This window comes from Typha angustifolia, chromosome 8 (genome assembly GCF_048772165.1).
Source record: "Typha angustifolia cultivar Huaian chromosome 8, ASM4877216v1, whole genome shotgun sequence".
NCBI classification, from domain to species: Eukaryota; Viridiplantae; Streptophyta; class Magnoliopsida; order Poales; family Typhaceae; genus Typha; species Typha angustifolia.
In genome coordinates this window covers 5,223,951-5,249,546 of record NC_133246.1, presented here as the reverse complement: position 1 = coordinate 5,249,546, position 25,596 = coordinate 5,223,951, and the positions used below count along the sequence as shown (strand labels likewise).

General features: G+C 34.5%; 4 protein-coding genes across 7 annotated transcripts; 1 reads left to right on the top strand and 3 right to left on the bottom strand.

The window, feature by feature from the left end:
• Positions 1-1,613: 1,613 nt before the first annotated feature.
• On the bottom strand, positions 1,614-10,525 carry LOC140765509 (transcription factor bHLH162-like). Of its 3 annotated transcripts, XM_073104632.1 has the most exons (5): positions 10,472-10,525; positions 10,313-10,397; positions 4,031-4,217; positions 2,108-2,443; positions 1,614-1,966 (listed from the first exon to the last, which is right to left on the bottom strand). In XM_073104632.1, the coding sequence occupies exons 3-5, from the start codon at positions 4,160-4,162 to the stop codon at positions 1,898-1,900; spliced, it is 537 nt and encodes a 178-aa protein (XP_072960733.1). In that variant the 5' UTR covers positions 4,163-4,217; positions 10,313-10,397; positions 10,472-10,525; the 3' UTR covers positions 1,614-1,897. The 3 variants fall into 3 exon arrangements, with proteins under 3 accessions (XP_072960733.1, XP_072960735.1, XP_072960734.1); XM_073104634.1 differs by lacking the exon at positions 10,472-10,525 and having other exon boundaries at positions 4,031-4,194; positions 10,313-10,445; XM_073104633.1 differs by lacking the exons at positions 10,313-10,397; positions 10,472-10,525 and having other exon boundaries at positions 4,031-7,275.
• Positions 10,526-10,602: 77 nt separating this feature from the next.
• Positions 10,603-16,556, bottom strand: LOC140765510 (uncharacterized protein At4g28440-like). Its single transcript, XM_073104636.1, has 3 exons — positions 16,418-16,556; positions 15,506-15,744; positions 10,603-11,122 (listed from the first exon to the last, which is right to left on the bottom strand). Exons 2-3 carry the CDS (start codon positions 15,720-15,722, stop codon positions 10,935-10,937), a joined length of 405 nt encoding a protein of 134 aa, XP_072960737.1. The 5' UTR covers positions 15,723-15,744; positions 16,418-16,556; the 3' UTR covers positions 10,603-10,934.
• A 2,223-nt stretch (positions 16,557-18,779) lies between these two features.
• LOC140764250 (uncharacterized) lies at positions 18,780-23,048 on the top strand. Of its 2 annotated transcripts, none has more exons than XM_073102717.1 (3): positions 18,780-19,383; positions 20,496-20,790; positions 22,879-23,048. In XM_073102717.1, exons 1-3 carry the CDS (start codon positions 18,807-18,809, stop codon positions 22,907-22,909), a joined length of 903 nt encoding a protein of 300 aa, XP_072958818.1. In that variant the 5' UTR covers positions 18,780-18,806; the 3' UTR covers positions 22,910-23,048. The 2 variants fall into 2 exon arrangements, with proteins under 2 accessions (XP_072958818.1, XP_072958817.1); XM_073102716.1 differs by lacking the exon at positions 22,879-23,048 and adding an exon at positions 21,638-21,804.
• LOC140764251 (uncharacterized) lies at positions 21,799-22,853 on the bottom strand. Its single transcript, XM_073102718.1, has 3 exons — positions 22,509-22,853; positions 22,140-22,346; positions 21,799-22,038 (listed from the first exon to the last, which is right to left on the bottom strand). The coding sequence occupies exons 1-3, from the start codon at positions 22,664-22,666 to the stop codon at positions 21,930-21,932; spliced, it is 474 nt and encodes a 157-aa protein (XP_072958819.1). The 5' UTR covers positions 22,667-22,853; the 3' UTR covers positions 21,799-21,929.
• Positions 23,049-25,596: the final 2,548 nt, after the last annotated feature.

Here is a 25,596-nt window from a genome sequence, read left to right as displayed (position 1 = left end):
GCTTTTAACGCTTTCTTCTTTCTTGGCAAAGATTATCATGCCGATCAACATAGGGTGTGCCGAACTGAACTGACACATGGCACAAGGATGTGATACACGACACCCCTCCCTTTGTCTTCTATGGATCACTGCAAAGCTTCACATTGCCCTTGCTGTCGCCCCGCTGTTCTTCGTCTTTTTGTTGCATACCCTAGCGTCGTGAGGAAAACACCGAGGAAGAAGACTGCCAAAAATATTATTAATTAGGACGTAGACAAATAAATATAAAAACTTTTATCAAAGGAGCCCAACATTTGTGTAGAGCTTGTCATATTCTAGATATATTTTTTTAACAAGTGAATCTTTCGTAATCTAGGGATAATGTAAACTTTAATATGACAAATATGAGTATTATTATAATGCAACACTCATAGTATTCATTACATTCATATTTGTTTGCATTTGTGCTTGCTATATTTTTTTATCATATGATCCACATATCGTAGAATCATGTGTGCTTTAATTAGATATATTAAATATGCTTAATAATTATGATAAAAAAATTATATATATATAAAAGGTACAAATTATAGATCTAGCGGTACTAAGTGATGTAGGGTTAGTACATCCTTTTTTTTGTCTTATGCTCTACTTATGTTGTGTACGGTGATGATAAAGATAATGGATATGGGCTTATAGCATGGGTCTTTAATTTGCTAGCTACAAATAACCCACCACATGTATTGTCAATACTCAATAGGCATGTATGGGTGATATTTTTGCTAGTTATTCATATCTCTTCTTGATTTATAATGCTTTGTGCGAGCTTATAATAGATTGTGTGATATTTAGTTGAGACTCGGTGTGAGCTTAATTAAGATATGATGTGCAATAGTTAGTTGAAGCTCTATGTAAGCCTATAGTATGATATATAAATTAATGCATAATATAATATGACACATGATACAGAGTATTTCATAAGCCATGAAAAGTACATGAACAAGATTTAATTACTAGTCATTTGGATTGCACATTGTTTTCGTACTCTTAAGCATGAGTTATTCTTTTGCTATATTTTTTATTATCTTTAACTCACTTTTGGACTGAGTTACAGATTTATGATATATAAAAACATAGCCCTATGATTCACATGTAGTTACAGTCACTTCTTTGGCAATTGTTAGTTATAATTGAATACATTTTTCCTATTTTGGTTTTTTATAGTTATTGTTCGAATATATTTCTTCTTCTTAGTAAAATTAAGTATTATTGTTTAAATACTTTGTGGAAATATTAACTAACGGATCATATGAGCATTAGATAGGTACTCCCTACGTGAGGAGCATGTGTATTTTGACGGTGAATGTTTAGATGATTGCGTTTTGGGATCTCCTCACAAAGCGAGCAAAAGAATAGGCTAAGGCACAAAGTTTTGTAGAGGTCGACAATCTAGCCCGGACTCGATGAGCCCTAGAGCAGCAAGGAGTTGAGGGATGCAATGCAAAGAGTTCACAAAAGGCTTTGATCTGGTGACCTCAAAGGCAGTGTTCTAATGGATCTTTTTAACTTTTTAACCTTTTCTACTTCCATCCATCATTCAAATAGAGGATTCTAAAGTATTGCTCACGCATGGATCAATCAAGCTTATCTCAACTACGTTCATAGAACCAAACAGTTCAGATGAGAAAAGATTTCAGATTAATTTACATGAGAAGCAAGCCTCGCTTTCTTTTCTTTCTCCACTTTGAGGAAGGTATATATGCAAAGTAACAAGGGAGCCGGCCCGAGAGCTTCATCTGAACTGAAGTCAATAGTTGAAGCTATCCAGTGATCAATTAATTTGTTCTTCCAGTACGCTATGGTTGCCTGTATACCATCTCAAACTCCTACATTCTTGCTCAGAGTCTGTAGACGATGATCACGAAATCAACTCTTTTAGTCTCTCCAATATCCTCGAGGACTCCACGCCGATCCGAGAGCTAATAGCCTGCAGAAAAACGCAGCAGAAATTAGCATCTCTCTCCTTGATCACTAGACTCATAAAGAAATTAAAAAATAAAGCACTGTAAGGTTTCTAATGCTGCAGTTCTACAAACTAAATAGACTAAGTGACAAAAAATATATATACCTGGGAGTGAATTGTATGGAAGATCTTATCGCCTACGACGGAGAAACTAGCATTAATGACTTCCGCACCTTCTTCCTCTAGAACACTAATCACCTCATGGAAGGCGAACGTCTTGTTAAGGCTGCTTACCAAGACCACTTCCAGGTTCGCGTCGTCGTGCCGTACTTCGACCACCGGTAATCTGAATCCGATCATCATCTCGCTGCTGATATCCCTGTTGATCCTTTTGATGCTTGCGTTCAGTTCCCTCCTCTCCTTCAACCTCTCAATCCTTTCTCTTAGCTTCTTGATGTATGATGCAGCTTGAACCAAGTGATCTTCTTGTGTCAGTGTGTCCTAAATCACATCAAAAAAAGATTCAGACAATTTCTACAACTCAAGATGGGAGTAACAATGGATCTCAACTATTAAACATTTAAAAAGAAAAGAAATAGCCTAAAAAACTACTTGTATATCATGCATGTCTTAACCTGCCCTCTAATACATCAATATTTTTCATGATAGGAGACTAATTGCCATGGACTAAGTCTAAATTTTATATCAGTTTACTAAAATAATTCGAATAAGAAAAAGAAAAATCTAAGTCTCTTTCAGAGCTGGAAACAGCACCGAGGGCATTTAAAACTTAGCAAATAAAAAATAATTCCTAGTTATCTGAAGTAGTTGGCGAATAAATTTATTCCCAAATATTATTATTATTATTCATATATCGTTGCTCTTTTTTCTTTTATTTTTCTAATTGATTTCATGCTACAATTGTCCAAGTGGTGATGTATATAATTATATATTGCTCCCTGTAACGCTACCCTAGTATGGGTGGCAGCATAATTTCTGGCAATAGAAATGGTAACCCATAGCTGTAACTTTGTCTCTGCAGTGGTTTGTAATTAATTGTATTTAGTTTTTTTTATTTATTTATAAATAGACTTTAATGTGCATCGTATACATAAAATTATGTACACTTGGTTATAAAAAAATATATACATTTAATTTTATATGCTAAATTAAAATTTTAAATATAATTAAATTATGAAAGCCAAGTGGAAGATATGAGAAGACAAGATATACTACTATTATCTAATTTTTTTTAGGACAAATTATATTATACAACTGTACATAGTTAGGCCTAAATTTAGAGTTTAACCTCTAATCATTTTATTTGTCGTTTTAATCTTTTAAAATTATTATTTTTCATCTTATTCAAAGAAATTATACATCAAATTTGAAGAGATAAAATTATAGATAATTGAATAAACTTTTCAACGCATTTAAAATAATACTTATAGATAAAGATCTAATAAATGTATATATTTATTTTATATATTTATCATCTAAAATTTGATTGATATTATTATTTTATGTCTAATGAGTATCTTTAAATTTAGTTTATAAAGTAAATTTAAACCAAGCTAGCTACATGGTGATAGAATATTATTATTTTTTTTAATTAGGTTGAGTCCAAAGACTAATCATTAGATAGATAAAATATGTATAGAGAGAGAGAGAGAGAGAGAGAGAGAGGGGCAAAGAGCAATAAGAAGTCAGAGAACAAAAGGACCAAAAAGAGAGCTGATCAATCCAATCATCCAAACTTAGCGAAAAATAAAAATAAAAATAAAAATAAATTGAAGCTGAGAGCTAGATAGATCTACCAATAGAGGAAGCATAAGCATATAAAAACCTTTGGCCCTTCTGTTCTTCTATGCTATCACTCTTCACATCCTCACTCCCTTTAATATTAACTTGAACTAAATCTAGCTATGACCAACTTCAAGTTCAACTGCACAAACTAAATTTAGCTAGCAAAAGTGGGTATCATACATAGCACATTATTAATTATTGGTCATTTATTTGCCAAGATTTTTTTTTTGGTTTAAAAAAAAAAAAAAAAGAGGCAAGAATTAAGAATCATAAGTAAGGTACCTTTGAGGTGTTATATTGATCCTTTGGGATGAGAGAGGAGAGCTTTAGGCATAGATTCTTCATGTGCATTCTCCTGTTCTTCTCCACTGTCTTCCTCTCCATCTTTCCTTCCCCACCTCCACTGCTCTTCATCTCTCTCTCTCTCTCTCTAGAGATAGAGAGATCTTTATCCTCTCAAAACAAATAGCTAGCTAGCGATTAGCCAAAAGAAGACTACAGAAGAGAGAGAAGAAGAAGAAGCCAAGAACACTAAAGTTAGAGACAGTTGAAACGAGGGAGGAAGAGGAGATTGTTGCAGTTGTGGTTGGGTGTTAATGGAGTGGCTGAGCAGTACTATATATAAAGAGTACGCCAACCGCGTTTTCGTGTGGGCCCAGTTCTTGGGAGGCTTCCCCATGGGGGTCTGGAAAGGAGAGGAGGAATCGAAAAAAACGAAACGAGAGGGCGAGTTTAATGCATGACTTAATTAACACTTTATTTAATTATCCAGTAGGCCATGCTTTATCCTTAATCACATACACTAATTAATAACATGCTCAAGTTAATCAAGATACATGATCTCCCGTGAACAAATGATGCTGATAGCCCTTTGCAAATATATGTTAAACTACTCTAGAGACTTCTCCTGACGGGTGTACTATATATATATAGATAGATAGATAGATCTGTAGTAGTTAAGGAACATCACATGACTGCTCCTCTAACCTATGTGCTGCTTTAATTAACTTCTCTTCCATCCAACTTGGCATATATAAATATAATATCATGCAAGTACTTTTCAATTCCTTCACACCTAAAGGACAACTGGAGCACTGCATGCGTTGCCTTTGTCTTTAACCTAAGCTCATTTGGCACAACTTGCATCACACAAAGAGAGAGAGAGAGAGAGAGAGAGAGAGAGAGAGAGAGAGAGAGAGAGAGAGAGAGAGAGAGATGTACATAGTCATTAATTGGTATGGTCAAATCCTTCATGGCTGTTGATTTAGTAGAGGATTATGAACGTGTTGAAATCGTTCTGTGCATTATTATCAGCGTACAAAAGAGTGGATTATATTCTATTGAGCATAAGATTATGTACAAGGTCAATGTTCTCTTGTTATATCTGTTTACATTTCTCATACAAATTTGCAAGCATATTGATAGAGCTGCCATACCAACAGAATATTTAAAACAAGATGATTCTATCTCTTGATCAATTAAGAGATAATATTGTCATTCTAAACACATGACTTGACCTACTGGTCCCATTCCATTCCATTTATTTTATAAAAAGAGAATGCATGTCTTGTGAAGATATAGGAAGTCATCTTATGGAAGAGAAATTTGTTCTGATTTCTGAATGACTTAGGAGAGAGAAGAAATAAAGAGACTAATTTGCTCTTGAAAAGGTAAGTGGTTAATTTTATAGAATGTTAGACAATTTCAGATTTTTTTGATAAGAAAAGTGAAATTAGAGATGAGTATAAAATCATTTATCAAGCAAATTAAGCTTGTTGTAATACAAATTTTTTCTATACCTAGGTAGTCATATTTTGAAATTATTTTTAACTTCTGTTTCCAACACTTCCTCTCACTTTTATGCTTAGATTTTTATTTTATTTTTGGTTAACCCACTTGCGTTTATATTACTACGTCTCCATGTACCTTTGCTCTAAGTTGCAACTGTTAGATTTTTCATCTCAACTCAAATTAACGACGACCAAGATTTTCTAATTTATAACTTGCTAACGGTTTAAACATCATCTAACCCCCTAAAATATTAGTTTGTATTATTAAACCATCATGAGATTTTGTGAACATATTCATTTAAGAGAAGCACTATCATTAGGTAGTTTTGTTATTTTTTTAAATATGTCTATATATGCAGTTTAATACAAGGAGATAGAGTGATATAAAATCTAAAGATCAAGAGGGTAAAGTTAATTTTGGTAGGCAAGGGTAAAAATGTATTCAAACTTTTCTTTGTAGACCAAAGAAATGGGCTTGATTTAAGTAGGTAAAAGTGTTTTTTTATTTAATTGACAGGGTAAGTTTAGTGGGATTAAATCCGTTAGGAAATTATAGTTTTTATTTTATTTATATTCCAACAACAATAACGTAGAATTAAAATAGCAGCATATATCCCTTCGATAACATATTTGATTGATTCATAAATGCTTCTGCACTAAGCAAGTACAACTACCTCATTTGGTCAATCGAGACAACTTGATGATTAGGATATCACACTCTCTAGGGATTGACAAAGTCTTTATTTCTTAATTAAATCTCAGAATTGGATTCTGCAAAGAAAAGCCACTTAATTGACTTATCTCATCTCTCAATTTTAGTAGTTTAATCTCTATTTATTGAATCTTAATCTATGCATCAAGTAGTCAGATGAAATTAAAAAATAAAATGTCATACCAACTCCTAAGTTTGGAAAAAGAGTAAGCTCTCGTTCATCTCATAATTAACTCTTTTTTAATTTAAAACATGACTTCTTATTTTAGAATAACAACTAAATATTAGAATAGCCTCGGGAATACAAATATTTTTTATCAAAATTATATCTTATACTACACACTAACCCAAATAAAAATTTACTCTCGATATCTATCTCATCAATCTACTTTATATTAAATCAAAGAGTAAGTAATAACTATTGTATTATTATACCTGTTCATAAAATCTACCCTTCGGGATGTAAAAATGCGGCTCAGTCTAGGCTCGATTTGGCTTGATCTGAGCTGATGATCGATATTGAACAACACCCCATTGGGTGAGAATGACACACTTATTCATCTTTTAAATCCTAAGCTTGGATGGTAGCTAAAACATTGCTATGAAGAGAGAAAAAGTAATATAAGAGAGATAATCTTTAGATATAGTATCTCTTTAATACTGTAGCCCCTTCACATTATATATATAGAATGCCCTCGGATAGAGTTATACTTGCGATTAAAATCGTTATCTTGATAAGGAAATGACTTATAGGAGATAATCCTTTAGGAGCACCCTAATCCTATAAGAATTAGACTTATCATAATCTACTTAGGATAATCCTTCAGGAGCACCCTATATCACATGTACATGTTGATCCCTTTGAGCCATTAGAAGACTTTGATTTGTCACGTCTGTATTCATTCTTCTCTTAGATAGATTTAGACCTTGCTGTTACTAGCAACAAATTATTTTTCTTTTTTATGGATCATGTGTTCATAGATTAATTATAGATTTAACAAGAGAGTTAGCTTTCTACAACGTGTAATTAGACAACTCTGCTAATCCTAAAAATAAGAGGGCCATACTGGACTCATACTATGGATATATATATATATATATATATATATATATATATATATATATATATATATATATATTTGGTTCATGCATGAAGTTCTCTAAGGATAGTTTTACAAATATTTCTTAAATATAAATTAGGTACATCTATAATTATACTTAAATTTTGTTATTTAATTGTAAAATATGATAATTACCTTGAAAAGTTAATATAAAAATTTGTGTTTATTTACTGACTATAAATAAGTATGTTAATTGTATTAAAGTTTTACTTAGAAAACGTGCATAAACTTTATCGTACATTCTACATGTGATAAGAATTTGTGCATAATTTATTACTTAACTTAGTTTATGCAATGTTTAACCAAAAAATATATAAATAAATATTTAGTTGTAAAATATATTTAAATAAGTCATAATTTATGATTAAATATCTCTTATACATAAATCAAATGCCGTCATAGGGTTCTAGCTAGTATAAAATGGACTAGTAAAACTCAACCATTATATTTCATAGCTCGGCCTTTTAATTTATAAATTGTTACATAGTGTGTTAGATTGAGGCATAAAATAATAATATTTAAGCCCTCTATTGCAAGTTTGCTATACAAAAGTATAAATATTGAAAACTCTCTGATAAAACCATGAACACAAAATTTTAAGCCAAACAATGTGTGTTAGTTTCTCATAAAATACAAGAAAAAATTAACTCTAATATGTTCCATATATTATCATCCTATTCTCTTTCTAAACTTCTATTATCTCCTCCTTTCTCCCTCGGTATATAGGGTTGCTAAATTTATAATATTAGAGTTGTGGATGTAATCACAATCACTAGAAATGAGATGTTTAGTTGTTAATATATGAATAAGGAGAACCATTAAGGCCAAAAATCAAAAATATACTATTGAAGTTTTTTCTTAAAAGTGCAAGTGTCCTTTGCTTTTAAGAATTATTTTAGTATTTATCACTGTCAACCTTAAACATGCTTAAGTTTTCTCCCTATTATTTTGAACTCAAAGTTGGAATAGAAAAACCATGGATAAATATCAGGTTATGGATTGTTAACTATAGCTTATTAGCATTAGTTCTATTAGATTAGATACGAACTTAGTTTTTTTTTTTAAAAAAATTCATTAACACCGTCGGGAGTCGGGAGAGAGATTATTTTATAATAAAGAGGACTAAATACTTTATAGATTAGAGTCGGAGAACAAAATAGACAGAAGCTTCGAAGAAAAATATGATTAATTATAAGATTTTGATAATTATTAGTTAAATTAATAATATCATCAAGACTGACTCCTTAGAATCGGACTCCAGCCAAATATTAGTACAATGTTTGTCCTTTAAAAGCGAAGGTCTTCTTGCATAGCAGCGGCCTCAGCTATTTCGGAACCGAGCTCTAACCTTTTACCCATCATTTGGGATAGAGTGAGAGATATTAGATAATTAAGGGAGTCTGAGTGTTAGAAGAACGAGAAGGATATCTATATAAAAATAGGCTATAGTTTAGAGTTCCAAACTTAATTATACCCTTAAAATCATTGAGAATAATTTACTAAAGCTCGTAGTGGAGAACCATGTAGACAACTATGAAAGGGGCGTGAAATGTTGACCTTCAAACACGCAAATAAAACAAGTATATGAACTCTACTGCTTGTGATTTAGATGCCAAATTTCGTTGGTTGTTTCCCACGTTCTCTCGCCAATATTATAGACTGTCATATGTTAGGCACTAAAAAAGCTCTTTAGGATTCAAACCCAACCAAGGAATCCTATATATATCTTATTATAGATTTGCGTTTTGATTTCTTAATAGTTAAAGGTTTCAGTAATGATATTTTCCTCAGGCCACCAAAAGCAAAGCAAGAGGAATAGAGAAGATCCAAATGATCCAAAAGAACCATCACTAATACTGTATTAGGGCCCCCCATTCACGTACCACCATTGCTATTTGGAGAGTGATCTAAAGCGTGTGGAACTGTATGAACACTGCTAGGACAAAAGTGTTGTGATCTGCATGATGGAGGTGGTGGATACAAATGTGATTTGCCTCCAATGCTCATGAGAAGCCTGAGCCACAAAAGAACGACTTGGATCTTAACGCGGAAGCCATTTGCTCTCATGGAAGGTCTGGAGATGGTGAAAGGGCTCCTTAAGCAAGAGGGCTGTTGGATGTTTAGTGGTTCTCTTTCTGCTGTTAAGGCTTAGGGTTTAGGGTGAATGCAAAACGTAAATTTTGTATTAGCTTAGGATTATGATATGTTTCATGAGCCTGCATGAATTAACCGGTCTAGTTTCTCAAGCTTGTAAAACCATAGTATGGACTGGATTCATTCACCCATAGACACTTAAATTGTACTTTATATTAAAATCCCAATTCTATTTGCCCCTATTTTGAATGACTTAAACACTATATATATATATATGATATTGTTTAGTATGAGTCTTTAAGTGTAAATGTGTTTAGTTAACTTCATTTTTACTCCTGATTTACTTTTTATGTAATGTGAAAAGTTAAAAAAATGTGTTGATTTTGGATAGAAATAGATGATATATAAAATTAATGAACCAAAATGACTTTTGACTTTTAATGATATTGGATTAAAATATTTTTATTAAATGAAATCAATTAGTTTACAGTTTAAAAATATATTTAAAAAATCATATTTTATTACGAACTTAATGGCTTACACATTTGTAAGCCCACAAGCATCGCTGAACTAACAGTGAGCTATTCTCCAGGCTTAGAAACACAGTAAATCCGTAATCACATTATAAGACTTAATAAGTCTTAATTCTTTTTAGAAGCAAAAAAAAGATATATTTATTTTTTAAAAAATCTAAAGATATATAAGAGAGAATTTATAATAAGAGTGTCATAATAATGTCATATAAACAGTATCAAAATATATTACTACTAAATTTATAAAATATAAATGCTAAGTCATATAAAATTGCAATATGAGAATATATATATAATAATGTTTGATTACTCACCAGGAGTACCCACGCTTTCCTTCTCCTCCGAGGGGGGTATGCTTCTAAGAGAGCAGTTCCCAAGTTGTCAATCAATGGACCGTGCCTGTTGACGTTGGAGAACCATTATTCCATACTAGCTTGAATCCACGCCTGTGTAAACATAACCACGAGTCTTACCATCTTAAGATGAAGTTTATATGGAATGGACTGAAGTACGCCTTCCTGCCTACGGACCTTGCTCTCAAAATATAAAGTGACAAATTACTAGCGAACAGAATAAGTTACAGTAAAGAATGCAAATCAAGACATAGTAATCAGAAAAGGGACTTATTGACATAATTACGATGTGTAAACAGCACTAGAAGTCTCAGTATAATATTAAATAACTAAGATCGTAACGCTACGTTCAACTAAAAATTAGATAGAAGGGTGCAATCACCATCTTCTGCCTGACCATAGGTTTTATACTGGTAAGAGTTGCAACCCGAGTGTCTTACAAATTACTGCCGGTACCTTCTTGTGATTGTACCCAATTGTTCCATCCTAAAAAGAGCTTTCTCCATTGGCATACCATCCTTCTAAAAGAAAACGGAGTCACGGCTGACTTCCTGATGGCACTCGTGATACTTCGACGTGATTATCATTCGACGACACTAACCAGCTCAAATTCTATCAAAGAAAGATTGTTATCCTCCTTCACAGAAAAATCAGCTGGATCAGTGACCTCAATGCGGCCCCATTTGTCCACAGCAAGCCTCATTGAACCCTTGAACATGTCAATTTTTGCATTCCTCAGAATAACAGTTGTCCCAGCCTTCATTAAGTCCACTGGGAGAAGAAAACCATGAAAGCTAAAATCAATCATAATGATAGTAAATATAAAAGTAAAAAACTTAGCTTAGTGCGAAAAATTAGAAGTTTATAATGGTCAGCATCACTAGGAAGCTCGGGGACTAAAGGATATGCAAGATTAGTAAGCAGTGAAAGAAATTAAACAACTCCCAAATTATAATGAAATTAAACCATGAAATCTGTCTTGAGGAGACTGATTAATGTATCATGCAATTTTCTGAGTATGCAGTTCACATGATTGGCAAGCGATAAAGATTATCTAATTTAAGGATTTAGTCAATTAGAATTACACAACATTATGACTGTTTCCAAGCATATGTAAACGTGCTTCTGAGGAGTAAAGGTGGCATAAATGAGATGACAATTTCTATAATCATCAAAATTGAAGAACCATAAACCTTTTCAAAATTCTCTCACAACCACAATGTGAAATATATGTAGAAATGTGCAAAAGGAACATATAAAAAAAAATTCACAATGAAAAGCTCTCTGACATATCAGCAGAATGATTCAAACTCTGGTTGTTTTATATGCTGCAGTAAAAACAGAAGCTTTAGCTTTGGAACAAATGAAACTTAGGCATGAATAAGGCTCAAATTCAGATAAATATTCAATTGACCTCAATTTCTTCCTCAAAATTCTGAATAGTCAGTAGGGGGTACCAAATAAGCTCGTCAACTTGCAAGTTGAGTGCTGATAATCAATTAATAATCAAACTAACCCAAATTTAGAAAAAAAAATATATCATTTTTTGCAGTATAAGATACACAAAAACAAAATTCGACTGTATGTTGTAAAAAATGAAATTTTAATAGAGTTGATGAACTTATTATATCTGATAATGCAAAGTTTCAGGTGAGGTGCATGCATCTAATGTGAGATCTTATAATATCTAAATGAATTCTTCTTTCCCATTTAACCTAAAGTCATTGCACCATTTCTAACTACTCCAAGGCTCCATTGTGTAATTAACTTTAGGCTCCAATACATAGAAATAGACTCGAAAGGAGCTCATGGAAAATTAAGCAAATGTGGAATCAATGATACTTCACAAAGGCATCACAAGGAACTATATAAACAGTCAAATGGATCATAAATATATAAAGTGAAATAAAAACTAAGAGAGAGAGAGAGAGAGAGATGTCCTTTCAGAGAATTATGTTATCCTAGTATGTCCTCTAACTTGAAAAGGGAAATATGATAAAAATACTAGAAAATAGTCATCCAGGATGATATTCAATATGACATAACCTGCTAAATAAGTATAGAAAGAACAACGACTACTGAAACCGATGACTGGTAAACTAGAAAAGTGCAAATAAGAACGTTTTTCCCTTCATCAAAGAGGAAACATATGATGGACCTTAGCAGAGATTGCTTGAAAGAAAGTCCAATAGCTTAGGACTCATGAAACCTATGAATTCAAATGAGGCACAAGGCTCCACTGTTAGTGCTTCACTTATTCCCAGCTGAAATCCACTAAAGAAGAATAAAATTACGGGAATCACTGGTGGGGGGGTTGTGGCAATTGCCCTCTATAAATTATGAAAATTTTACCTATAGTTTGTTTCAAAAGGATTAGGACATTTTAATTTCTTTCTCATTTCTATCATATCTCTATCCACAAAGAGATACTAAAAATCTTTTATTTGTATTTCTCTCTAATAAATTGAAACTTTCCACTTTCCTTACATATAATAGTAATTTCAAAAAGATTAGAAAATTTAATTTCTTTCTCATCAGAAATCTTTTATAATCTTTATCTCTAAATAATCTGAATTAATTTTTCCATGATCTTTCCATATCTGTTGAGAGATCTACAATGTATAATAGAATTCCTAAACAAGGAGCAATTATCAAGAACATTGCATCACAAATTATTGTATATGGTAATTTGTACTACTTTTTAAATTCATAGATTCCAATTCATTGATTTTGTAAGAATAAATTTTTATTTTTTTATTATTTTTATAAGGAATAAAAAAGGTTTGATTAAAATATTTTTTATGTAATTGAGTTGCAGAAAAATTGAGAGACTTTCTATAAATCTAAACAACAGTATATGATAATTTACTAGGACTCTAATAACTGTGAAGATTTTACCAATGTCTTGCCATTGTTTTCAATTCCAAATATAAAACCATTCAAGAAAGATCACAAGTCTTAGCAAAAAGTAGACCATCATTTTTCCTTTTACCTATTACAAGTTTTACCAATGGTGAATCCTAGCTCCACCACTAATAACAATCATTAAATAAATCGAAAACCTTGCAAGTGCTAAAACAATATAAAGCACTTGCAAAATAATTGATACCTTATCTAACACAATCTAACCAGATAAAGAAAACAAAGGAAAATTATTGGTGTATATTATAGGTATGATTAATGAGCAGCTCTTCATGAATAGGTATGATTATTAAAGAGAAGCTCTTCATGAAGAACTTAGGCTTGGCTTACAAAAAGCATCAGTGAGGTGGGTTTATCTATAAATCAAGCCAAACCCAAGCCCACACTTTTAGCTCTTATATAAGAAAGCCAACCTTATAGCTCTTAATGAATAGGTATCATTATCAATGAGCAGCTCTTCATGAATAGCTTAGGCTTGGCTTACAAAAAGCATCACTGAGGTGGGTTTATCTATAAATCAAGCAAACCCAAGCCCACATTTTTAGCTCTTGTATAAGAAAGCCAACCTTGAAGAGAAGCAAGATGAGTGTTCTTTTTTTTTCTTTAATTCTTTTTGTGTCCGTGTAGGTTTGCTTGGATCAAAAGGGTCAATAGTCAGCTTAGTTAACTGGCTAAGAAGCAAGTGTGAGCAGTGATTTAGAGCTTCATTTCAAGCTCTGTTCAAGTTCAATAAGCTATCTGGCTAAGAAGCAAGTCTGTGTAGGTTTGCTTGGCTCAAAAGCCTCAGTAGTCAGCTTAGTTAACTGGCTAAGAGGCAAGCGTGAGCAGTGATTTAGAGCTTCATTTCAAGCTCTGTTCAAGTTCAATAAGCTAATATATGTGCCAAGCCAAGCCTAAAAGCTCTGACTTAAATTGCCATTTTCTCATCCCCACCTAAAAGAGTATTCAAATTTAAGAAAGCCACTGACAGATAAAAAAATTAAAAAAAGAATCAGACCAGAATAGGATAGATGCAGTCAAAAACTAATGAAACTTTCGAAATTTAGAACTAATCTCTGCTATATTTGAAACTTCACATGATGCCAGATTGTCGTGTTCATCACCATGGGTCAATATGTATGGCACCAGTAAATTACTGGCACCAATACAAAGGGAGTATTTATGGCCGGCCACCTGTGCCGATGCATGCAACTAGAAATTGAGCATATCAGCATATCTTATTTTTAATAAACCTAATTTGGTGTCTATCTCATCCTTTTTTATATCTCTTTGCATTTTGGTGCCTCTATATAGATTATACTTCAAATTTTAGAAATCAAAGGAAAATTTTGATTTTCCCAAAATTATTTGCCCTAACTAATTGCCCTAACTTATAAAATTGGAGAAGAAATAGGAAAAATGATGAGATTTAACTAATTGCATATGTTACACTAATATATAGTGTCAAAAGACTTTATGTTAGCCTTTAAAACCTATTTTAAGGCCCTTTGTTTAAAATTTATATTTTCAACATGTCAAGACTATTTCAGTATACCAATAGCAAATTGGCTTAGCACAACACGTGCCAACAATACGTACTTTGGCAAGCCAAGGTCGACAAATCCCATGCCTTTGGCATGGCAATCCTTGCACACTAGTTGCCAGCCATAGAATGACATTTTTATGAAACTAATTGTATCACATTCATACATCTCATGACTTTTTGGGATAAGTTATATCTCCTCATTGTCAATGCATGTAAATGAATGGGAAACCTGACTTTTACATGTGAAACCAAATTGCAACCCCAGCACAAGTTCAAAGTTTCCATTCTTGCATATCTAGAAACACAAAATAGTAGGCGCATAAACCAGAAATCTAAAGATACTGGAAGATCTAGAGACCTTCTCTCAACCATTCAAAAGTATACTAACATTTTCAATTATGGATTCACTTGTCAACAACTCTAATTGTATCATTCTAGCTCATCACAAATAGTCCCCTCTCCAAATATTTCCTCAATCTTCCTGCTTAATTGTGATAGTCCTCCAATGACAAATATCCAATACAAATAACCCACATAAATAGAAAGATCTCAATATTACGGTGTCTGAGGCCAACAAAATAATAAACTCATACACTATGCACCACCCATCATTTCTGTAGGTAATTTCAATGTTTCATAAGACTATTGCACTCTATACATTCCGTATACTAGTCTTTACCAGGCTGAGTAGCAAGAAATATATATACCTTGCTCATTCCTTGCAGTAAAGACGATCATTCCAGTTTCATCACCTACCAAGCATTCGGCAGTTCGCCGACCTTGCGGTCCATCAGATCGTCCTCTCTGCAAGACCATCTTCGAATCCACCACCTTCACTGTGATTGTATGGCCACTTGTGCCAGGACGGAGCTGATCCACCTTGGTAAAGACTGGTTTCCGTAGACCGGACTTTGAGTCAGCCATTTCCTTGATACCCTTCAGAAAGCTACAAAGAGAAACTAACTTTCTTCATCTAAAAAGATTTCCACAGAGAAAACTAATGACCGCTTAAACCTTTGTCCTTTATTATATAGTACAGCAAAGTTTTCAACTAATCCGAGATCCACAAAATCCCAATGTTCAGAATACGAAAACCTAAATATAGAAAAAGAAAAAGAAAAAGAACATATCTTGTTATCAAGAATGTCTGAAGCAACATACTGTCATCCTGAGATACTTCATAAATACTTCATCCTGAAGCAACATACTATCATACATAGGATTACCACAAATTTATGGGCATCAGAACAATGTAGCACCTTTCATACTATAAAATAGGCTCGAGTCCATTAACAAAAATAAAAAATTTGAAATACTATCATTGTTTTGAGTAGCATATTGTACTATTTACACGACGAAGGCACAAGTATAATATCACAACAATCTAACGCGAAAATAAGGATCAGATAGTAAAATCTCATAAGCTCGAACCTCCGAATAGCCAATCAGGTAAACAATTATAAAGATATCTCGACTACGATTCAGAGAGAAGAAGAAGAAGAAGAAGAAGCCTCACGAACCAAATTAGAAAACCGTAATATAGAAGCGAATTTGGAGAAATTTGACTTTCGGGCAGGTTATCGAAGAGATCGGAAGAGCTAGGGTTTCGGAATTCTTACCTTTTTCCTTTTTCTATCTCGGGAGAGGAGAGAGACGGAAAGACCTTGTCGACCTTTCGGAAACTCGCTCTTTAAGGAGAACGGCATGATTTATTAGCCGTAGGATCTGAAATAATATGATCAAAGCCGTCAAAATTTGGGTAATGGTACGACTTCGAGGCGCAGCGTTCAATTAGGCTCTTCGTTGTCCTCTCCTCTCCTCTCCAGTGACCGGAGAACACCGGTTTAATCAATGGCGTCATTTCCAACACGTGCGAGTATGATCGGAAGACCTACTTGGCTACTTGTCACGGAACCTTTTAAAATTCCACCAAAAGTGTCTAACGTGTCAAGCTCCTAGATTTGGTTGTAACTAAGTTAAACTTGTGGGACCTGAGACAATTTGGAGGGACATCTCAAATCACTCTAGAGCGTGGCAGAGGTGCTCTAGAGTGCGACTAGGGTGCTATAGAGCACGACACAACAGCACTCCGGAAACAACAGCACTTTTTCTGGGCAAAGTGAGTCAAGTATCCCTCGAGACTGACTCCCGGGAGCTCGCCCAAATCCTGCGAAATGAGAAGAGCCCTCGGTGGCGAATTAAGAATGTAATAGTAGAATGCCAAACTTGCTTAGTGAGTGCAGGGGAGTGGGATGTACTTAATGTATTTAGAGAGGCAAATAGAGTGGCGGACTGGGCAGCCAATCGTGGGAAGGTGACAGGGGCCACTATTAGGTTGGATCTGGCTGGCCCGGTTCCCTCCGACCTATGTACCATTTTGGGGGATGAGTACCCGGGTTAGCATGCTAACTCGGGCCAAGCCAGCTGAATGAAGCTCCTTAATTTCAAAAAATAAGGACTTAGGTTTTGTTTGTCTCTGAAATTGTTCTAGAATTTCTAACTCAGTTGACAAATTAAATTCGAAGGGGTATCAAAATAATTAGGTGGCTCGAGTCTGAGCTGTGAAGTCGACTTGCTTAGATTTGGCTCGATAGGCTCAAATTAAATATAATATTTTATTAATATTATATATATATATTAATATATATTATATATAAATTAATTATTAGATTTTAATTTAATGGCTACAGTTAGATTTTAATTTTACTAATCCTAATCTCCGACCTCTTTTAACGGCCTCCTCCTGTATCGAATATCTAGAAGATTACTTTGATCACATTTTTTTTTTTAATTTTAGCCTAGAAAATATATCTATAAATACAACTTTCTAAGATATATCAAATCATACGCCTCTTAATTGGAATCTAAGGATTGGACTGAGGCAATAGGTTTCTCAAAGTATATTCTCACTACTTTGGATATTTAAAAATAAAATAAAAGTTGCACCTCCTAAGTACAAAGCAAGAAACTTCTATAACTTTACTTATATTTTATTATTTAACTATAAAATATAAATAAAATTATAATAAAGTCATTGTTTGGTTACTAAACTAAGTATAATTATAAGATTATTTTGAGATAAAAATAAAATGAGAGAATCTAAATAGTTGCAACTTGATGTATAAATAGAATTATATATTCTCGCCCGCCACTTTTAAGAAAAAAAAGTGAAAATTAGAAAATGATTAAATATACCGGAGGATATTTTACCTATTTTCTAAATAATAAAAATCTTGCTTATAGACGTGTATAACTTTATCGCACCATTACGTATAATTAGTCGAGTGACATATTTTATACAAAATTTAATAAAAAAAAAGAGTATAAATAAGTATTAAATTATAGATATATATAGAAAATATAAATTATGAATAAAAGTTCATGCAAGCATCTTAAATACTAATCCCACACATTGGGAACTACTTTTCCTAGTCATAAAAGTTCATGCAAGCATCTCAAGTGCAGGAAGGATTGAATGTCAAAGTACACCTCAGAAGCAAAACATATTATATATGGAATAAAAGTTTCTCCAATTTAGAGAAGAGGGGCAAAGAATCTCTTCCTTTGTCTCCCTGCTCTTATTTTCTCTGGATTCCTCTTTCCCCTTTCATTTTTCCCCATGACCTGGAGCTGACCTGGAGCTGACCTGGAGCTTTTCTCTTGCATTTTCACCCTCTTCAAATTTTTTATTTATCGGTAAACCCTTATAAATTATTATTATTATTTTTTGCTTTTATTGTGTATAACTTGAATTAAATTTTACTAGCAAATAGATGAAAAATCTGTGCTATTTAAACTATGATTAAATGTTTGTATTTGAATTTATAGTTGTTATCCAGAAAGAAGAAAAAAAGGGGGTATGGACACGAATTAAGGGATTTTATTGGGGGGAAAATGTAAAAAGGATACATTCTTTTTTTTTACGCTTAAAGAAGGTTAAAAAGAGCTCCAATCCCCAATTTAGTATTAGTACTTCTCCGGTAAGAACTGGCGGCTAAAATTCTATGCATGAGACCTTCTCTCTCCCTACTTGCCAAGCTCGCCGGCGCCGGCACCACCGGCGTGGCGGCTCTCCTTGCCTTCCGCCGCCTCCAGCGTGACTCCGCCGTCGCCTCACTCCGACGTGAGATCCGCGACGCCGTTCTCCTCCTCTCCCAATCCAACTCCTCCGCCGCGCCGCCGCCGGCGGTGCTCGTCGCCGGGTTCCACGCCCAAGGGAAGAGCTCGCTCGTGAACACCGCGTGCCGCGCCCTCGGCAGCGAGGCGGGGCCGCTCCTCCTCCGCTCCGAGACGGCCCCGCCGGGATCCGGCGCCGGCACGGTGGTGCGGCAGGTGGTTAGGGCTACGGTGGCGGCGGACGAGAGAGGGGAGGAGGAAAGGGAGGAGGATGCGGTGGTGGAGATGGTGGACGCGCCGCCGTTGCCGGAGGCGGCGGACTTGACTAGGCTTGACGTGGAGGTGGCGATCGGAGGGGAGGTGGCGCCGGAGTGCGTGGTTTTGGTGTTGCGATGCGGGGGCCCGGCGAAGGAGCGGAAAATGGCGGTGAGGAAGCTACCGGATATCGCCGGTGTGATACGCGAACGAGGTGGGAAACGCGTTTCTCTCTTCTTCTTTTTTTTTTTTTCTTTTTTTCTGCGTTTCCTTTTTCAAATAACTACCTGCATTTAGCTTAGCTGCAAAGAGCCACTCTTTTTTTTTTTTTTTTTTCAAATTTAGTTCATGATCATAAATCGAGATCGCAGTTGCTGGCATTATATCTTAAGTTTGTCTCATAATGGCTCTCTCTGTTACTTTGCAAATATATGGCCTAACATAAAACTGTGGTTGCTTTAGCCATGTAATCATTTGAGTTCACAGTTAAAAAGAAATATTTGTTTGACAAACAGCCACATTTACTTGATAAATCCATAATTTTTCGGAATATTACGGCATTTCTCTAGGAAGCAGCCCACCTAAATACTTGTAATTTGCTCTCTGTTGGTTCTTTTCTTCTTTTCTTCTCATTATCTAGGCCCTGAACAAATCAAACACTTGTTTCATCCTCTTATATTAATAATATGCTTCATCTTGATCTTATCATGTGATGGATACTTCTACTCATTGATTGTTACTGAGAACTTAAGCATAATATCCTACGAGTAAAAAAAATAAAATAAATAACAAGTATACAATTAGTTCATCTGAAAGCTTTTTGCGTGTATGTTGAAGGCCCTGTAGTAAAATGCTAAATAGTGGAAAGTTATCAGCCTCTCGCTTGCACTATACACTTATATGCTTGTTTGTATTATAGCTTACAGGGTACCTAGCTCTGATGCCCATCCAGTAAACATGATAGTTCATTTCTGAATGCTTGGCATAAGAATGGATGCGAATTTTATGTCAGTACGTATACAAATATCACTTGGCTTTTCAATAGATCAGATATGTGAAAGTTCCTAGCAGAGAACATGTTTGATGACTTCATCCATTTACCTATTGGTTTGACGTGACATAGATGAAGAACTAGCTTGATTTATTACCTTGTTCCTGATCTAATTTGACAGGCTTGAGTGATACATTGCTTTTGTTGGCTGATTGAAATGATTTCACGATACTTGCTGCTTCACCAACCTCAACAATTTTCTCCATGTAGAACATCTTTTGGTTGATTGAAATTCATCGAAAGCTTCACCAACTTATCTTATTTATTACCTCCAGGTCTACATCTGGTTGTTGTATTGACTCATAAGAAAGCAATAAAGACACTGAAACAAGCTGAAGAGCTGCGGCGGGAGGTTTCTTTCAGAGCACGAACCGACAGTGTCTACTTCATCGAGAATTACACTCCTAGTAACACACTCAATATCCGCCATCCCCAATGCATCGAGAATGACTTCGACACGCACTTTACGGTGTTAACAATTATCAGACAATGCCTTGAGTTTGTCAAGCTCTACCGGCATGCAACGAGGGCCACTAGAGTCAGCATAAGACCACCGTTGGCAAATGGACAGTGAGGGATCTCAGACTTTCTTTATTCTTTGTCAGAGTCCTTCAATTAGAATTCTCAAATTGCATGTCTATACACGTCTGTACTTTATGATCTGCATAGAGTTATGTGATTATCTGGCTATGTACAAAGGTAGTTACTGGACTTTGACAGTGGTACTAAAGCTGTATTGTATAAATTTCATTTGAATCCAAAAATTAAATTTAGGTCAATAAGATTGTATTAACTAATCGTCAACCTTAGAAAGTTGATTGCAAGTTGAAACCTAATCATCAACCTTAAAAAGTTGATTTAAAAATGCCGACTCTTTCATCATAAACAAAATCAAGAAAAGAGCACTTGTTATGAAACTTGTTAATCAATCATGCATGGATTAAATCATAACAGCAGAAACCTGGATCATGTGACAATTTGGTGACATTGTTTTGTTTTCTTTATGCCGTTCCGTCAATTTAGTTTTAGTTTGCAATTATTTGCCAACCAGATAACTTGCTTGACTGAGTTGCATTTAATTAGAAGAGTTACTACAGAATGTGAATGACAACAAGATATTTCTTTTTTTTTTTTAAAAAAAAGAACTATAATATTTAACATGACCTGTAATGTAGTATATCTTTTATAGTTCTTTCTATTACATCGTTCACAAATTGTGGAACAGATACAGTGCAAAAGAAGAATTAAAATATATCATAGCAGTGCATATCAAGCTTGGATTGGAGTTCATAGCACCCAAGTCCCCTGATATTATTACTTATGCTTGTCGATTATATGACTTTGTTATTGAGAGACTGAAATTAGCACCATAGTTCTTATCCTTATATCATTTCCTTTTCCATGATCTATTTTGAAGAGTCCAAGCACCAACAATAGTAATCAGATGCTGAAATCTCCAGCAAGGCTTCTGGTGTCATCCTTTCAAATTCTCTTTGCCTCCACAATGGATACCTTTTACAATTTTGGGCATCCCCTGACCCAGACGAGTAGTCCCGTGGGTGAGCTTGCAAAACCATCCTTTTATATAGCCTCATTGCAGCAGTACAATCCTCATATGGATCTCGTATGCCAATCTCATACCTGAGTCATTAGTAGAGGAAAATTTTCTCCATATTTAGTATTTTCAATATGGTTATAGACTTACAGTGTCAGTTGGAGAGGTTTGGAGGTACTTGCCCAAGATAGGTTTGTGTCATGTACTTCAGTGAGTTGCTGAGCTTGCTTGTTTTCATTAATGGAGGATAGTTGGCTGTGTCCCTATGATCATTTGTCAATCAGTTGAAATAAAATGAGAAGATCTAACAATGCATCTATACACAAGTGCCAAGAAAATCATCTCGCATCTGAATGTCATTTACCTAGTTAGTAATGCAGGATACTCAACTCCAAGGCATTTGAGTTGATGATCTAGACCATGACCGGCAAGGATCCTTGCCTTCGCTCCCTTTGATTGTATCTTCCATATCGGTTCGCCATTGCAGAGGAAATCCTGGATCCACCTCTGGGCCTGCTTCAATGGCATTGCATCTCTCAAATATTCTGGTCTTATTCCTGTTGTTTCATACCTGAGGAGTTCAAATATTAGAATAGCAAAGATTACATGAGAAGTATTACTCTTGCTTTAAGAATGATTACATTTCACTGGTTACAGTTGGTAGATGCCATTTTCATATTTCTGATTAAGTTATTTCCTGGTCTAAGTAATTGTAAAAGGTGACTTATCTCACCTATAGTTAGTGACCGGCATTTGGGGTTTGACATAAGTGTGGAAGATGATGTTCTCATCTTCTCCTATGAGGCAAACCCTTGCACAGAGGTCTAACGAACCATCAGTTCCTCCTCCAACCATCTTACAACCTAAAGCAACCACCTGGGATCCCTGCATGCGTGTTGTTGTCAAAGGAGCTCTGCAGGGTGAATCTTGACATGCAAGAAATGGTAACTCTGCTAGAAAATTGAAGTAAGTTTTTTTACTTGGATGGAAGATGAAATGTTGGAATCTACTCTAATATATTGAAGACTATCTTTTTAACTCTGGATTTTAAATCCCTGAGAAAGACAGAGAGATAAACTTGTAAATCAAACATTTTTTTGTAGAGGATGTACAGGGGCAGCAGAAGAGAGTTGACACATTCTGCGGTGGACTTGAAGATAATTCGTGCTGTCGAAGATGTTCAAGCACAAGTTGCACCCGCGAACGCTGAATATTTGAGCACATTCAATCTTCGGCAGTGGCCCTACAATTAAGGAGGAGGGTCTTAGAATATTCAGAGCAAAGGAATAATGCATTTCTCATGCAGGGACTAGATCTTTGATGCTACATTAATTGCTACATTACCTATGAGATGTTCCCTGAGAGACTCAAATGATCTGCAATGCTTCTGGCATATCCCACACTTTGGTTCATGGACTGAGTGAAATGAGACCCTCATATGCTCCACCAAATGCTCCTTTTTGTTGTACTGCCTGAAGCATGCTGCACACTTATTCCTGCAGTTTGAGTTCACTGAAGTTACACAGCTGATACACGACTTATCCATGTCATGATGCAAGAAGAAGAAGAAGAAGAAGAAGAAGAATTTAAGGCCCAGGCAAGTAATTCCTACTGTGAATTTAATTCGTTCTTGGTATATTAGACAGTTAAAAAATCATAAGCTTACTACCATATATACACAGAAAGATTACTCTCTTAGATTGCCTATCTCAAGTAAGTTACGAATATATGAAACTGCAAACTTATACAAAATCATCATGCACTCTTTGCATTAGTTTGCAAAATATGTACAGATAGATAGATAGATGTAGGGGTTACGAATATATGAAACTGCAAACTTGTACAAAATCATCATGCACTCTTTTCTAATGCATTAGTTTGCAAAATATGTAGAGAAGATAGATAGATAGATAGATAGATAGATAGATAGATAGATATAGATATAGATATAGATAGATAGATGTAGAGAGAGATGGAAGCAAAATGTTATACCTACGTGTCTCTGAGGACTCTACCTTGCCATCCATGTTAACTGGTTCTGATGCAAGACTAGAATATGCAAGTCTGCTGGTGAGAAAAGAGAAGGTGAGGCCATGGGTATTTATATGCAAAGATCCAGTATTTTTTAGGGGCTAGATATATTTTATCACTATGATCTTATATCTAAAATTACTTTACTCTCTGTATTTTAAAAATTTTCAAATTAATTCCTATGCTTATGATTAAAGTGAGATTGTTAGTTTTTTTTATTATATTTAACTGAATGGTGCCAAAGTAATTAAAATACTCTCATCATGTTTGTTAAACAAGATAATGCCATAAATGATTAAAATAGTTGTGTTGCAAAGTTAAATTTAACAGAAAAATTAATAGTTACTCTTTAGTCATAGAATAAAGTAACTTTAGACATAAATATAAGGTGATAAAATATATTTCACCATTTTTTAAACGTTAATTTTGCTTTATAAAAACATAAGGATATAATTATCATCTTTAGATCATTTTAGAGAATTAAGTAATGGTATAGCAATGTGTTAAATTAAGAGATACCTTCCAGATCCAAGTTAGCCATGTTTAATTATACCACTCTCTCTCTCTCTCTCTCTCACACACGTCTCTTTATTTCACTCCTCATTTGCACATACACGTGTCAGACGTTGAACGAGGCAAGAGAGAGGATTCCGGCCGTGGGGTTTGAGCTTTGACCAGCTTTGACTCTCTATCTTTGCCTAGGGGTCCCAGGTGGATTCCTCTTTTACTTTCCTTCAAGTTCCAGGAGGATTCTTGTGTTTGAAAAGGAGAGGCACGCCACACAAAACGAATCCCAGAGTCTAAGATGTGTTAAGAATGTTGAAGAAAAAGAAGTTATTATTTTGATTTAATTTTTTGCAATCAAAAGTAGAAAAGTTATTATTAAGATTGGGTACTTTTTTTAGTGTTGCAGTTCAATATAATGTTGGTTGATGTGCTTTAGAACTCGTTCCTATAACAATTGTGCACTGTCTATAAGTTGTAGTCATGCTTGAGATTCGAGACATGAGTCCATAAGATTAGAGTCGGGCTATCGTAGTCCTTTGTTTGGATTGACTTGCACTAGGTTGATTCACATCGAATCTTTGTTCACTTGTTGTTTGACCAAATTGCAAAAATATGATTCGTGTGGCACTAGATTAAAGATCCACTAGTATTTTGACAAGAAATCAACATCATCTTTCTCTACCCAGGGTTCCGTGTCTACATCAAAGCAAGAGGCACTCTTTCCATAGTCAAACAGAGAGATGGAAGAGAAACAATATTCATGCATCTGGATAAGGTGATCTATAGTCACTTTGGATATGCATGATGTCACAGAAACCAGCATAACTTTCATGTATGTTGCTAAAGATATTTAGCACAGTGCATTCTAATGATTAAAAGATGGGGAGGCAAATGCGTCAATGGTGAAGTACTTCGTATGGTCTAAAGAGACTTTTGTTATTAGAGTATTTTTAGATTTGAATTAGGTTTCGTTAAGCTTCCACTTCGTTCCCAAAAAGAAGAATTGTGATGCAAAATGCAACTCTAGAGGATAAAATTGTTTGTATAATATTATTCTCATGCTCTAATAGAACCGGTAAGTACCTTCTCCATGATTAAGAAGATCATAAGATCGACTCTAATTCCAAACAATTATTATTCAGTTTGGCTCAATGACATGACTTGATTAATTGCTCAAGAGTACGGTTTGCATGGAAGAGCAGTTCGGTAGCACAATGATTTAGAGCAATATGTTTCAACGGTGTTTAATTCGAAGCAATAGAATATATTTCAACGGTATTTAA

Excerpts from the sequence above, each read along its gene's own strand:
- LOC140765509 (XM_073104632.1), bottom strand. The coding sequence starts at position 4,162 with ATGAAGAGCAGTGGAGGTGGGGAAGGAAAGATGGAGAGGAAGACAGTG. Across the intron at positions 2,444-4,030 it reads ATCAATATAACACCTCAAAG|GACACACTGACACAAGAAGA; the intron begins GTACCTTACTTA and ends GATGTGATTTAG. Across the intron at positions 1,967-2,107 it reads TCCATACAATTCACTCCCAG|GCTATTAGCTCTCGGATCGG; the intron begins GTATATATATTT and ends GTTTTTCTGCAG.
- LOC140765510 (XM_073104636.1), bottom strand. The coding sequence starts at position 15,722 with ATGGCTGACTCAAAGTCCGGTCTACGGAAACCAGTCTTTACCAAGGTG. Across the intron at positions 11,123-15,505 it reads TACTGCAAGGAATGAGCAAG|TGGACTTAATGAAGGCTGGG; the intron begins GTATATATATTT and ends TTCTTCTCCCAG.
- LOC140764250 (XM_073102716.1), top strand. The coding sequence starts at position 18,807 with ATGAGACCTTCTCTCTCCCTACTTGCCAAGCTCGCCGGCGCCGGCACC. Across the intron at positions 19,384-20,495 it reads CGGTGTGATACGCGAACGAG|GTCTACATCTGGTTGTTGTA; the intron begins GTGGGAAACGCG and ends TATTACCTCCAG. Across the intron at positions 20,791-21,637 it reads CCACCGTTGGCAAATGGACA|AGTCCAAGCACCAACAATAG; the intron begins GTGAGGGATCTC and ends TCTATTTTGAAG.
- LOC140764251 (XM_073102718.1), bottom strand. The coding sequence starts at position 22,666 with ATGCAGGGATCCCAGGTGGTTGCTTTAGGTTGTAAGATGGTTGGAGGA. Across the intron at positions 22,347-22,508 it reads ATGCCGGTCACTAACTATAG|GTATGAAACAACAGGAATAA; the intron begins GTGAGATAAGTC and ends TGAACTCCTCAG. Across the intron at positions 22,039-22,139 it reads TATCCTGCATTACTAACTAG|GGACACAGCCAACTATCCTC; the intron begins GTAAATGACATT and ends AAATGATCATAG.